We start from the raw sequence: 15,625 nt of genomic DNA on the forward strand, positions 1-15,625 counted from the left end.
ATGGAAAGCCTGGCAGGGAAGAGTCCGTTTTTTTTTCTCAGTCTGATGTAACATTGTTTATCAAACGCCGAGGCTGAGGGGGGGACGCGATGGAAAGCCCGGCAGGGAAGAGCCCGTTTTTATCAGTCTGATGTGACATTGTTTATCAAGGCTCCATGAGAGCATTTTACTGAAATAAAACTAATTACGGTCATGGAAGCGGGGAAAAAGACACGGAGATGAAGACGGAAGAGAGAGCTGGCAAAAGAGAAATTAATAAATATAGGTAGAGCGAAAGAAATCGAGAGAGAAAAGCAAATGAAGACGGAAGAGAGAGATGGATGGAGAGAGAGAGCGGGAGAGAGATGATGGCAGGAGAAGAAGGCGGGAGAGAGCGCGGTAGACAGAAGGAGGTGAATACGGAAAGAAGGAAGACAGAAGAGTCGAGGTGAGAAACAGAGCAGCAACAAGCTCTCAGCATTGCTGTGGCGGGGGGACGGGGGAGCGGAAGCCTTTGAAGTCTGATGCTGAGGCACAGACAAATGGTGGTGCGCGATGTGAACGCGGGGCGGGGGAGCGGCAACCTTTGAAGTCTGATGCCGAGGCACAGACAAATGGTGGCGTGTTATGTGGCTGGCGATGGTGTGCACGCGCATAGATCACATGAACTGTATGCGATCCGCAGCCGTTTTGGTAGACTTTTCTTTTCCGCTTACTATAATCTCGCCGGAGCAATGCACAAGCACATTGGCTCAGGCGAGACCTAAAAAGCAGTCGTAATGAGATGGGCTTTAGGATAAAAAGGGTGCCAGCGCCACCTAGACGCCACCTAGCGTTGGATACAGCACAAGGCACAGCTGCACATTTAGCAAAGCCATTGTAAACCTGAACAAATTGATCTTTGATGACGCCAGCTTCAGACTGGCCTCTGAAAAGGCTGACGCTACTGTTTAATTTTTTTCTCCAGCAGTAGCGAGGGTGGGAATTTTTTATCCGCCCAGGGCACTATTGGAGCAAGGTGATGTGCCAGTAACCATGGCTCTCTGGCCATGGCACATAATTAGGTAGAGACATGCGCTCAAAAATCAGCATTTACTGAGTTTGGATGACTGCACCACCTATATTTGTAAAGCGCACATCAACAAGCATAAGGGCACTTGAAAAAACGTCTTAATAGTTTGCACAATATCTCAACCAGAGTTATTATTTAATTTAGTCGATTAGTTCTGTTTGTGGTGTTAGGCAAACAAAATACTTTTTTTAGAAGGGTGTGGGATAACTATCTTTTATTAAAAGGCTTGTATTTCGCTGCACATCAGCTAAGTCACTTCAAAGTATTGGAACAGAAACAAAACAAGCATTTGCAATGCAATAGGTCTCGCATTTGCGAGAGTTTGAGCTATTGGCATTGTAAATAACAATGCCTTTATTTATGTGTTGGTTTTTAAAACAGATCTTTTATTTATGTGTTGATTTTTAAAACCGATAAATAAAAGGCATTGACATTTACAATGCCAATAGCTCAAACTCTCGTAAATGCGAGACTTATCGCATTGCAAATGCTTGTTCTTATATATGAGCTCAACTAGAAAGTAGACAGTACCACCATGTGGAGGACTGTCTTTAGAAATAAGTGTCGGTGCCAAGCACTGGCAATAATTATGCACTTTTTGCCACTCTCATATACTCAATGGCTTCCTTCCTCTTCTTTTGTTGGTCCCTCCCTAGCAGCATATTCTCATTACCATACTTTTGACTGGCTGACCCTTCCACTGCTCACTATTAGGAACTACCTTTTTCTTATTGATTAATGAGAGTGCATGTATTTTCCAGCTCCTCGTTTGTGTGCTTGTATCTCCACAAAATACCTGCCCCCATTCTGAATTGCTCTCTCCTTCATGTGCTGCTCCCCCACTAAACTCCCCGTCCTGCGCCCCATTATGTTTACTTCCTTGATTCCTTCTCCCCTGACTCAATGTTGCTCTCGTACCTGGCTTTAATTTGATTTTATCCTCATTGCTGCACTTCCCATCTGCTGCGCCCACCCGCTCCTTCATTCTCCCATGGTCTCTTTTTAAAACATTTTTATTTATTTTAGAGCGTGGCAATAGATTACTGCTGACTACTCTGCCTTATAAAAAAAAGTGATTTCACGCTACAAGAAATTCATGTTTTTGATTCATCAATCCATCTTGGATCGGTAAATAAAATAAAAAAATTGCCACACACCTTTTTATAGGTGCATGCATGTATTGTGCAACATGCACACACTTATAAAATTATGCAGCCACTTAATTGCACATTATTTTTTCTTTTGGCTGATGTTATACAAAATTGACAATCAGCAAAAAAATGCTTTTTGCAGATGCTGTTACCAAAAGCATTTGTAAAGCGAATAAATCCCAAAAGTGAGACCTATTGACTTTACTAAGGGTTGTTGAGGTTTGACATATAATGAGGATTGCACCATTCAGGGCTAACATATTGTATTCTATACATACTTTAAGGGCTTTGGTTGGCCTCCTTTAGCCATTGGCATTGTTTGTTCAGAACCTTCAGCCATTGCCGTGGGACATTTTCAGATACATCTTTGCTTAGCCCTCAGGGGTATTTCCGTCTCCTGTGTTTTTCTACTGGCTGTTTGGGTGTCACCTTCCACCTCCTTGAGATGCACGATGGACTATTATGCAGACCGCGAGCAGCCTGATAGCACTGGGGAGCAAGTACTGACAAAATCATCTGAAAACTCGATGCAACAGAAAAAACACTGTATTTTTCTGTAGCATCCATGCTCTGACGCTTTTATCTGTGCTTGCTTCTCAATACACTAAAAAGGACCAGCAAAGTCAATTACAATGTCAAACCTGTTGGCTTAGCCAATGATTCTTTATATAAATCTTTCCCTTCACTCAACTTATTTTACCCTCTTGTGCATTGTACAAAAGCTTGCCATCTTGACGCTCTCTCTTACACTGACAAGTGAGACTCGCATCCTTTTTTTAATCTCCACTATCTTCTTACTTAACGTTTTTAGGTTTTGCCTGGCGAAAGCTGCGCTTTCTGCGCAGCTTTTTCGCGCAGGCGAAAACCTGATGAGAATTGTAGTGTGCTTTGGCTCGGCCCTCGTCATTCATTGGCTGGCTCCGTAAATGGAGCCTTGCCATTGGACGAGGGGCCTGTCCGTCAATGCCGGACCAGACACGGGGGCGTTCCCGACATTCTTTGGCTTTTGCCGACGTCACGCGACGCCGGGAACGCCCCCGAGTCTGGTCCGGCATTGCCGGCACTTCTGCGTCTCTCCTGCCCCGTGACTGGCCGGCCGGCCAATCCTAGCGCGGCCGGCCGGAAGTGCCCGCCCCCCGCAGCCCGGGGGAAGAAGGAGAGGAAGACGGCAAGCAGTATGGCGGCGCCCGCGGGGCTCCCGTGGCCTGGAGGGAACCCCGGGAGATGCGGAGGACGTTGCCGGTCTCCCATGCCGAAGAGGGAGACCGGAGAAGTGCCAGAGAGATTGTCGACGTTGCCGGTCTCCCATGCCGAAGAGGGAGACCGGAGAAGTGCCGCCGTCGCAAGGTGCAGGTGAGTCGATTTGTTTGGTTTTTTTTCCCTCCTCTCTTCCCCTGCCTTCCTGCCCCAACCTCTCTCCCCCTGTCTCCTACCTTCACTCGTCATGTCCTCACGCAGACCTGACCCCGGCGGCACCGGGATCGGAATCCGCAGGGTTACAGTACAGTGCATAAATAATACATCAACATTTTGGATTAATTTTCGAATCGTTCGTCATCATGGTCCGATCTCTCCACCAATAACCCACATCCAACCCTAGTTCAAGGCATGTAACAGTGTGCCATGCGTGGCCCCCCAATCGTCTAGAACAGTTCCCACCCCTGCTGCCAAAACCATGAGGTAGTTAAAGTGCGTGAGTAGTGTACTGTTCTGGTGTATAGTCCGTGTAGATAAGGAGATTTACCGATGTCTGTACATTAACGTGTTGATGTATGTACGTGCATGTTTTAGATCGATATAGGGGTACGCCAGTGAAAGTGTACGTGGATGGATGCATTTTTGGTTACTTCTAAGAAACAGTAATCTGTTTGTTTTTTGGAGAAAACAAATTCACGGGCATCCTCTTGGAGTGTCTGAACAGGACTCTTCTGCTTAGCAGGGTGGTAGGTAACGGACTCTACAAGCAGTGCATGTTCTTGATTCCTGTCCATTACTGTAATATTTCTTGGGAATTACATTAGCCCTCTTCACTGTCCCTGCTGTGGTATTCTACCAGAATATTGTGTATTAAATACTATCCTGGCCATAATATTGACTAACACCGAATTGTTACAGTAAGGATGTATAGTTAAGTTGTGGTTTACTATTCTTAACTCCACAGCTATGTATGTTGCTGATATTTATACCCACATCTTCCACTGGTGTGGCCGCTTAGAATTTTTGGGCTCTCATGGCTGCACACATTCGGAGGTGAGCCCATATCGGGGCTCTGTGGAGTATGCATAAGCACATATCTGGGCTTTCTGTTTGCATTGCTGCACATATCTGGGCTGTCTTTGCATTACTGCGCATATCTGGTGTCTGAGTGTGCATTGACTCACTCTAGGAGTCTTGCAAACCAGTCACAAGGAGGAGACGTAGTTCGGTTGGTGCATGTGGGGTACAAAATTTAGGATGTGCTGTACTTGCTTTTGCATGTCCAGATGGTCGTATACAACCTGCGCATTTGAATGGGGTGCACACCAGAGTGTATAAATGTGGTGTTAAGTGACACGTTGTAAGATCAACTACTTTCATGTTGTGGTGTCTGTTTATAGGCAGCAGGGTTCAGGAGAGGAAACAGTCCGGATGGTGTGCTTGTACTGTTGCCATTAGAGTGGTTCTGTGATGTGCTAGTTAAAGACAAAATCAGAGTGTAAGCAGAAGAAGTCAGGGTTCAAGTTTTAGTAGGTGTAGAAGGGTAGATCGGCTAGTACATGGAAATGGACAATGAATAAAGTGTGATCCTTCAATAAAGTGGGCCACCAGAAGGGCCATTGTGAATCACTAGGAACCCTAAGAGGACTGTTGTGCTTTGTTAGTAATGCAAATCATGGTTACCACTGAGCTTGCACGGGCAGGTGATGTTGTGACGTATTTATGGGCAAGTGAGAATGGGTGGGCAAGTGAGAATGGGTGGGCAGAGAGCAGGGCAGTGGTGCTGAAGGTTGCATGGGCTCATGCTGCTCTGCCCGCCTGGTGGAAGACACTTGTTGCTGTGTATAACTGACGCCTCCTGCAGCTTGCGCGAGCCCCCGCGCCCCCCCCCCCCTCCTGCTTTAATGATGCATCTCTGACCGGCGTGCATCAACAGATCCCCCCCACCTGCTGCACTGGAGGCCAGGGAGGTGGGCTGACACTGCATCTTCGGCACGCGCTGCTCTTGTGTGCACCTATCTGTGCCCAAGAACATGAGTGCACTGCAACAGCAGGTGTTAGTTCGCATTGGAAGAGGGTCTCACATGCCATCTATGAGGCGTGTGTCTGTTTTAGGTTTATGCAAATCATGGTTACCACTGAGCTTGCACGGGCAGGTGATGTTGTGACGTATTTATGGGCAAGTGAGAATGGGTGGGCAAGTGAGAATGGGTGGGCAGAGAGCAGGGCAGTGGTGCTGAAGGTTGCATGGGCTCATGCTGCTCTGCCCGCCTGGTGGAAGACACTTGTTGCTGTGTATAACTGACGCCTCCTGCAGCTTGCGCGAGCCCCCGCGCCCCCCCCTCCTGCTTTAATGATGCATCTCTGACCGGCGTGCATCAACAGATCCCCCCCACCTGCTGCACTGGAGGCCAGGGAGGTGGGCTGACACTGCATCTTCGGCACGCGCTGCTCTTGTGTGCACCTATCTGTGCCCAAGAACATGAGTGCACTGCAACAGCAGGTGTTAGTTCGCATTGGAAGAGGGTCTCACATGCCATCCATGAGGCGTGTGTCTGTTTTAGGTTGTGTGCCTGTGCATCTGTGTGCAGCTGCATCTGTGCTTCTTTGATGGCTGCTGACTGTCCTGCATACTTGGTGGGGATCCGGCCGAGGGTCTTTATTGGCACTGATGCCGGCTGCAGCGTGGTACCGAGACGTGTGCGCATAGGGGTGCAGTGGCGTCACGAGGGTGCTAGGCAGGACACTGACAGCCCGTGTGTTTATTATCCTCTGCATTAGCAGACGCTGTGTGTGATGTGCACTGTGGTTGGAGGCCTGGCACGGGTGCTGTGGTGGGCGGTAGACATGACACCTTTAATGTGCGCCTGTGTTCACCATTCTTGGCACTGAACTGAGGGCATAAGACACCGTGCAGTGTGCTGTAGAGTCAGGTGACACACCACTGTGCTGCTGGCCGGAGTGAGGCCTGCAGGAGGGAGTGGGCGGTCGCCAACCTGACATCTTTCATTTGTGATTGTGGGAGCGCTCATGTGTGGCATCCCATGGGCTCCTGTCCAGACAATGCATGATATGGAGTAGGGTCAGGCATTGCGCGTTGAGGACATTAGTGGGACGCCTGTGTGTGTGTGCTCAGGGGCGGCCTTAGGCATGTGCAAGCGGGGGGTTACACCCTCCCTAATATATGTATCTCCTAATAGAATGGTAGGGGTGCTTTCAGTCGGGTAGGTTGAGAATGAGATGCCAGTTGGATTTCAGCAGGAATTTCTACATACCCACAGACAAAAACGCATAGGCACTCCACTTTTGAAAGTCTTCAAAAATGTTTTTTTTATTTTCAAAATATTGTGTTCTCTTTCCTAGTACTCCTACCAAATCGCATTCCTCTCCCTTACCCCTTGGACGCCTCTCACTTTTTGTCATATAATTTATTTAAAAGTTTTATAACGGCAAGAGTGTCAGAAAATTTGAATCCCCCACTCAATGGAACGGGGAGGGGGACATGCGTGCGGGCTTGGACTCTTCCCACAGGCAGGCAGCGGAAGGATGGAGGGATGGACACGTGAGCTGATGAATGGATGGATGAACGGCGCATGATTTGATAGATGAGTGGCGGGAAGGATGGGTGAGTGGGTGGGAGGATGAGCGGATGAATAAGCGGGTGGGAGGATAAGCGGATGAATAAGTGGGTGGAAGGATGAACGGATGGATGAGTGGGTGGAAGGATGAGTAGGTGGAAGGATGAACGGATGGATGAGTGGGTGAAAGGATGAGTGGGTGGAAGGATGAGTGGGTGGAAGGATGAGTGGGTGGAAGGATGAGTGGGTGGAAGGATGAGTGGGTGGAAGGATGAGTGGGTGGAAGGATGAGTGGGCGGATGGATGAGTGGGCGGATGGATGAGTGGGCGGATGGATGAGTGGGCGGATGGATGAGATGGATGAGTGGGCGGATGGATGAGTGGGCGGATGGATGGATGAGTAGGTGGAAGGATGAGTGGGTGGATGAGTAGGTGGAAGGATGAGTGGGTGGATGAGTAGGTAAAAGGATGAGCAGGCGGATGAGTGAGAGGATGGATGAGCGGGTGGAAGGATGAGCAGATTGATGAGTGGGCGGATGGATGTGTGAGCGGATGGATGAATAGGTGGAAGGATGAGTGGATGGATGAGTAGGTGGGCAGCTCGAGGGAGGGACGAGGGAGCGGATGTATGATGAGGTCGGCGGGCGCCTGCTTTGATAGATGAGTGGGTACCAGAATGGACAAGTGGGCAGCTGGGTGGGTGAATGAAGAGATTGGCAAGTGCATGCGTAGATAGATGAGCGGGTGGATCAGTGGCTGGGTGTTTAGATGAGTGGTTGAATTTGCTATTGTAAATGACAATGCCATTTATTTATGTTAAAAAAAAACAAATAAAAATAATGTCAAGAGCAATGCCAATAGCTCTAACTTTAACAAAGGCAAAACCATTGCATTGTAAATGCTTGTTTCAGTAGAGAAAAAGCCTCTTCCTGGTTTGCTTTTTGATTGCCTTGTGGCCTTGCTATGACCCTTGTTCTGTCCTCCCTTTCAACCCTTGAGTGAGTGGTTTGGAGGGTGATCCCATTGAAATCAATGGAAAATAAAAATATCTTGGTGAGGGAGGATATTTTCAGGAGTGATGATCCCATTGAAGTCAATGGAAGGCATTTTGCTAGTTAGCGAGTTGAAGATGAGTCCAAGGAGGGTGACACCCTACAAATGAGGGTGAGCGGAGGTATACTTTTAATTCTGGTATACAATGCACACTGGTTCCCTCCAATCTTATTCTGGGCACATTCCCAACTTTGTCTTGCTGCAAGATTTTTCGCTCCTAACCGTGATTTTCTTTTAGCATAAAAAATGTGTGTGTGTGTGGCTTCTGGCATCAGCCACCTGCATATCTTTCTGTGCCCCCTAGGATCTTTGGGCCAGATGTATGAACACATGTTTCCATAGACAAAGAATGAGTAAAACTGTTTGACACATCTGACCTTTTGTTTCTTTCTCTCATGTGCTTAACTGGCTGACAGCGGTGTGTGGTTGTCCATCTTATCTCACTGGCTTCGGTTGAGAATCTGATCTCATTTTACCAGAAACAGTGCAAAGGATTGAGCCCACCAATTATTTGGCCTTCTGGAGTGCTCCCCATACAGTGAAACAAAGGGCATTTTGGCTCGTTTGAAGTAATTTTTAGCTGTCACTAAGTGATGCGATAAAGCTACAGCCATACCTCACACTTTAGAAGTGCTGATCCTGCATCTGACATGTGGCCTTGGGGATCTCACTCTGTTTTAAGCTAAATGTGGACTAAGTGCTTCCATAGTCACCTGCTGGGCCTACAAAGCATTACAAAAGGGGGTGGTGATGGACGGAGCATCTGAACCAAACAAACACTCACACCCAGTCAACAGATCAGGGTTTAATCCATCACCGTTCTTTAGCCCACTCTGCCACCCCAGTTCAGACATGGCCATATGCAAATCAGTCTGACCCTGTGCCTCATAGGAACAGTCCAGCCCGAACTGCCAAGCCATGCCTTCACTGGACCGGATTCAAGCTTCCTAGGACCGGTTTCTGGAATTACAGCCGTCTTCAGCCAGGCTTGCTTGAATCCAGTGGCAAAGTGAGCAAGGGACTCACGTCTGAGGATACCCTGCCAACTTATGGCGAACAAAGCGGTACAAAAGGGGGTGGTGATGGACGGAGCATCTGAACCAATCAAACACTCACACCCAATCAACAGATCTGGGTTTAATCCATCACCGTTCTTTAGCCCACTCTGCCACCCCAGTTCAGACATGGCCATATAAAAATCAGTCTGACCCTGTGCCTCATGGGAACAGTCCAGCCCGAACTGCCAAGCCATGCCTTCCCTGGACCAGATTCAAGCTTCCTACGACCGGTTTCTGGCATTACAGCCGTCTTCAGCCAGGCTTGCTTGAATCCAGTGGCAAAGTGAGCAAGGGACTCATGTCTAAGCATACCCTGCCAACTTATGGCGAACAAAGCGGTACAAAAGAGGGTGGTGATGGACGGAGCATCTGAACCAATCAAACACTCACACCCAGTCAACAGATCTGGGTTTAACCCATCACCGTTCTTTAGCCCACTCTGCCATCCCAGTTCAGACATGGCCATATGCAAATCAGTCTGACCCTGTAGCTCATGGGAACAGTCCAGCCTGAACTGCCAAGCCATGCCTTCCCTGGCCCGGATTCAAGCTTCCTAGGACCGGTTTCTGGCATTACAGCAGTCTTCAGCCAGGCTTGCTGGAATCCAGTGGCAAAGTGAGCAAGAGACTCACGTCTGAGCATACCCTGCCAACTTATGGCGAACAAAGCAGTACAAAAGGGGTTGGTGATGGACGGAGCATCTGAACCAATGAAACACTCACACCCAGTCAACAGATCTGGGTTTAATCCATCAACGTTCTTTAGCCCACTCTTGCCTCATTGGAACAGTCCAGCCCGAACTGCCAAGCCAAGCCTTCCCTGGACCGGATTCAAGCTTCCTAGGACCGGTTTCTGGCATTACAGCAGTCTTCAGCCAGGCTTGCTTGAATCCAGTGGCAAAGCAAGCAAGGGACTCACGTCTGAGCATACCCTGCCAACTTATGGCGAACAAAGCGGTACAAAAAGGGGTGGTGATGGACGGAGCATCTGAACCATTCAAACACTCACACCTTGGCAGTTCGGGCTGGACTGTTCTCATGAGGCACAGGGTCAAGACTGATTTGCATATGACCATGTCTGAACTGGGGTGGCTTGGTGAGCAAAATAACAATGGATTAAACCCAGGTCTGTGACTGGGGTGAATGTTTTGCCATTGTGCAGCATTCCGTCCATCATCGTGTGTGTTTTGCTGTTCACCCACCCTATGTGGGAAGGGTATGCCCAGACGTGGGTCCCTTGCTCACTAAGCCACTGGAGTCAAGCTATCCTGGCTGAAGACGGCTGATAGCCAGAAACCGCTCCTAGGATGCTTGATTCCGGTCCAGGAAAGACATGCTTGGCAGTTCGGGCTGGACTGTTTCCACGAGGCACAGGGTCAAGACTGATTTGCATATGGCCATGTCTGAACTGGGGTGGCTTGGTGAGCAAAATAACAATGGATTAAACCCAGGTCTGTGACTGGGGTGAATGTTTTGCTATTGGGCAGCATTCTGTCCATCATCTTGTGTGTTTTGCTGTTCAACTTATGTGGGAAGGGTATGCCCAGACGTGGGTCCCTTGCTCACTAAGCCACTAGAGTCAAGCTATCCTGGCTGAAGACGGCTGGAATGCCAGAAACTGGTCCTAGGATGCTTGATTCCGGTCCAGGAAAGACATGGCTTGGCAGTTCGGGCTGGACTGTTCCCATGAGGCACAGGGTCAAGACTGATTTGCATATGGCCATGTCTGAACTGGGGTGACTTGGTGAGTAAAATAACGATGGATTAAACCCAGATCTGTGACTGGGAGTGAATGTTTTGCCATTGTGCAGCATTCCGTCCATCATCTTGTGTGTTTTGCTGTCTAGAAAGCATGACATGCTGTTCTACTCAATTTCTCACCTCTCACAGGCTCAAGTTTTCCTCTTTTCACTGATGGAATTCTTCCCTATTCTGAAAAAATGCACATGAAGCCCTCTCTCACACCTTCTTTAATGTATCAAGGAGGGAACTTCTCACATTGTCCCTTCATTTTGTAGTCACCCAGGCACATTCTGTTTGTGCTCAAAATCGCTTTGGCACCCCTGGCATATCCGTTTGTGGTCTCTTCTCTGATTTTTCTCCTCCAGGAGGTTGTCTGTGCTATGAATGTCAAGCTTTCATTTAAGGAAGCCACTTTGTCTGTCACTGGTCATGCGCTACACCACCCATATGTTTTTTAAATACTCATGAGAGCTGGCCTAGCACTGCCTAGATCTCCAAATTATGCAAGAAAGTTGTAATAGCAAAAATGTCATAACTTTGCATTTTCCTACAACATAGATGGCAAACACCAATGTCTTCAAGTTGTCATACTCATGGAGGTAGAAGCCCACTGTATCAAATTTGTCACATCGCATGACAATATTATTGCATCCAATACATTGACTTATCCACTTTATCCATTCATCTCAGGGCTATTCACTGGTTCCCCATTCACAAGTCTGCACTCTTGAAGCTACTTTGCCACACTTATAGAGCCCTGCACAACACTGACCCACACTTCAAAATAAAAGTGTCTCCTTCCTCGGGCCCTCTCAGATCTTACACTCATCCATGCTCCACTTTGCCAACACCCCACCCATTTTCAACTCGAGATCCGGTGGGTGCTCTTTCTTTTATTTGGCCGCCAAAAACTGGAACCAACTCCCCTTCTCAAGATCTTTGACCACTTTCCAGAAATTCGAAAAGAAACTCAAAGTCTGGCTTTTTTAAACTCCTGGTACACATCAGCTTCACCTGTCATCTAACACCCGGATAGCCTTTTCAGGGTGATATGTGCAATTTAAAATTCTCCATAACGTAACTTACCATAATGCAAGCTAAGACTAAGTGAATAGATGTGCAGGTAAGAATAATAATTCTGTACTTACCTTGACAGTGTAGTGGACGCAATATTATTGTAGGTTGATATTATCTATCTAGATCCGGGGTATCCAGCCCTTTCTGTATTAAGAGCTACTTATGTTCAATGGAAATCATCCCGAGCTACTAATATTAGTGATGTAATAGTGACCGAGTTTGTAAGCAGTGATCACATCAGTGGATGAGGCAGGGTTTCCAGCACTAATGTAAAAAAATCCTTTGAGAATTTTAAATGACTGTACATGGGTAATACATAAAAGCCATAGCTGCAATCCCTCTGGCACTAAGGTAATAATATAAGTAATAAACCTCCCCAACTGAGTAATAGCTTTAACACCATTTTGAAAACGCACCTAATTTTGTCCAAACATCAGCTTATGAGTTCTGTAAATACACACATGTGAATATTGAAGACATGCTTTTAAATTTAGTATATATATATAATAATTTCACCAAGCAAAAACCTCTATATTAGTAGGCTGGGATGAACACAGGCGAGCTACTTACAGGTAGCTGGAGAGCTAACAGTAGCTCAAGAGCTACTCCTTGGAGACACTTGATCTAGATACAGTGTCATAAAACTCACAAAATGTGGTATTGTTTCTGCCTGGACCATCATGTACTCGCGGAAAGTGGTGGTATTACCAAACAGGTGCATACTCGCTCTAGGACTTGGTAATACTGCCTGAGCCTTCACATACTTAAAGAGGAGCTGGCATTTCTATCACATACTCCAGATAATTTGTGGTGTTCTCATCCACATCAGCATATTTTGGTCATTTATACTGCTCTTGTGCTGACCTGCACGAATTCCTGGAACGAGATGGCGTTGTCCCCGTCCAGATCTGCTTCCTGGATAGTTCGGTCCGTGATGCTCTCCAGTTGCTCATTTGTTACCTGCACACCCACCATCATCCGTAGCACCTGGAGAGTGGTGACAAGAAGATCCCATTACTCATCTCTCTCTGTTTCCACCCTTTCGCCTTCCCATCGTGCCTCCATTCACACTGAAGAGCCGTGTGATATCAGCAAACATTCTTTAATTATAAAAAAACATTTTTTAATTCTTTTTATTGGTATTTTCAGTGTATAACATAATCAAGAGACAACCATACAGATCATCATGTTACTGCATCCCACATCCCGGCATAGTATTCATTTGTTCATATAATGCAGATAAGACATCAGTATATCGCCATTTGTACATTATCTATGGAAATAACCAGTACATTCATATATATTCATACATTTGTATTATTTTGCATATATGCCACCAAAAATGACCAATAGTCTCTAGGGCGTGATCTTGTTGGTAGCTCTTCTTTATAGGTAAGTAGTGTTTCGTGACAATACGTCATGTCGCCATTGGTTTGTTTGCGGAACGTTTTAACTATCCCAGGCTAGCGTAACTCGTCTTTTAGCCAGTAATAGCACAATTAAACAAAATTTCCGCCTTGCAGCTCTGACATTGTGCAATAGGCCTAACAAACATGTACGAACTGTACAGTCTATGGATACCCCAACCATATCACTCAGCATTTGCACAATCTTCAACCAATATTGAAGTACAGGTGGGCAGTTCCACGCTAAATGTATGAAATCCGCAGAGTCCCATCCACATCTCTTGATTCTTGCATCCGGTCTTAAACCGTACTTATGAAGTCGTGCTGGTGTATGGTAAGTGTGGTGCAAATATTTATAGTGTAATATTCTCAAGTTGCCGTTAGGAGTTAAAAGTGCAGTCACTGAGCAGGCAGTGCTCCATTCTTCCTCCGTAAGCGGGGTTTCCAACACCTCGTTCCACCTTGCACATGCTCTATGTGTTGTGTCTGCTATCTCATCCTGTTCTACAGCACATAGTCGTGATATTAGCTTTTTATCATTAGGTGATGTAATGATTAATTGTAGCGCATTCAATTGCGGTGGTTCCACTGGATATGTCGGGTAGAGTTGTTTGACAGCCCCTTGGAGTCTATGAAAAGTGAAGCGAAAGAGGAGTGTTTGGTTTTTTACGTTGTCAAAGTCCTGTAATTGTTTAAATGTCCCTTCGCTATAGAGCTCTCCCATCGTGTCAATTTCCACCTGGCGTAACAGCCCCATACCAACCTCCTCTTGTGTAACAGATAAGTTGGGATGATGGTGTAATGGGAGGGCAGGTGCATATAAAGGTTTCTTATGTGCCAGTTTCCCTATGTGAGCCCATGCAGCGTTCGTTGTGTCTATAGTAATAATGTCTTTATCGTGTAATGCAGGTCTTTTATGCGTTATTATCGCTGTTAGTGGGACAGGGTGTGTATCGCTTTCCTCTATGGCTGTGTGCGTTAGAAAGGGGGTCCGGTGATACAAATGATAGGCGTACTGGGCCTGCACACTCAAGAAATAGAGGCGGAAATCTGGCACTTTAAAACCTCCTTTTGAGTATGGTAGTGTTAGAGCTCGCAGCTCGATCTTAGCCTGTTTGCCTGCCCATATTAATTTTATGAGTAGCAACTGTATTTGTCTAAAGACTTCGGGTGGTGGTGTGATGGGGATATTATTGAATAAATATAGGAATTTTGGGAGCACTACCATTTTGACTATTGCCATTCTGTCAGCTAACGAAAGAGGCAGTTGGATCCAGCGATCTATTTTGGTCGCCATAGTGCTAACAGCTTTGCCATAATTTTCCCGTATGACAAGTTCAGGGTCTCTGTGAAACCACACGCCCAAGTACCGCACTGGGTCCCGTTGCACTCTAGAAGGAATTCTGTCGTGTGTGGATCCGTGCTATCTGTGAGGGGAAGTATGATCGATTTATCCCAGTTTATTTGGAGCACAGAGTGTCGGCCGAATTTAATGTATTCTCTCATCAGTGGTGCTAGATTGTTTTCTGGGTTTCGTACGTAGAGTAGCATATCGTCTGCGTACATAGAAATGTGAAGTGGGCGCTCTGAGAATTGCAATGCTGAGTAGTGATAACCCCGACGAATTTTGCAGGCCAGTGGTTCCAATGCCAGCGCAAATAGCAGCGGTGACAGTGGACAGCCTTGTCATGTTCCGCGCTCTATGGGGACTATGTCAGATATATAATTGTTAACACAAACTCGGGCCAGAGTTTTGGTGTAAAGTAACTGGAACCACTGCTGATAGATAGGAGGGAATGCCATTCTCCTAAGCACCGTCAGGAGGTAAGGCCATTCTATTGAGTCAAACGCTTTGGCTGCATCTAACATTACCGCCGCTGCTTTAGTGGATGGCGTTAAGTAATGTGCCCATGCAAATAGCGTTCTCATATTATGCGCTGTGGATCTCGTTGGTATATATCCAGACTGGTCTGGTAGGACCAGCGCTGTCATTAGCGGTTGTAACCGTACTGCTAATAATTTGGCCAATATTTTGGAGTCAACATTTATTAATGAGAGCGGCCTGTAGGACTCGCAGTATATAGGGTTTTTCGCCAGTTTCAGCAGTGCCACTAGGATCGCTTCGCGCAGGGTAGGTGGGAGTATCGATTTTTCAAATGCGTCCCTGTACAGCGCTACAATATGTGGTGCAAGTAATCCACAAATGCTTTATAAAATTCACATGTAAACCCATCAGGGCCTGGTGCCTTCCCATTGGGTAACGATTTAATAATTTCCGTGACCTCTTCTACTGTTATTGGGAGGGAGAGGTA

At 46.8% G+C, this 15,625-nt stretch overlaps 1 protein-coding gene across 1 annotated transcript in view; it reads right to left on the reverse strand.

The window, feature by feature from the left end:
• CHP2 (calcineurin like EF-hand protein 2) overlaps positions 1-15,625 on the reverse strand; it is a 193,387-nt gene that overhangs the window by 25,998 nt on the left and 151,764 nt on the right. The window contains exon 6 of the mRNA XM_086938705.1: positions 12,772-12,894. Within this exon, the coding sequence (XP_086794831.1) occupies positions 12,772-12,894 (123 nt within the window). The remainder of the gene's footprint in view (positions 1-12,771; positions 12,895-15,625) is intronic.

This window comes from Lissotriton vulgaris, chromosome 9 (genome assembly GCF_964263255.1).
Source record: "Lissotriton vulgaris chromosome 9, aLisVul1.2, whole genome shotgun sequence".
In the NCBI taxonomy this organism is placed as follows: domain Eukaryota; kingdom Metazoa; phylum Chordata; class Amphibia; order Caudata; family Salamandridae; genus Lissotriton; species Lissotriton vulgaris.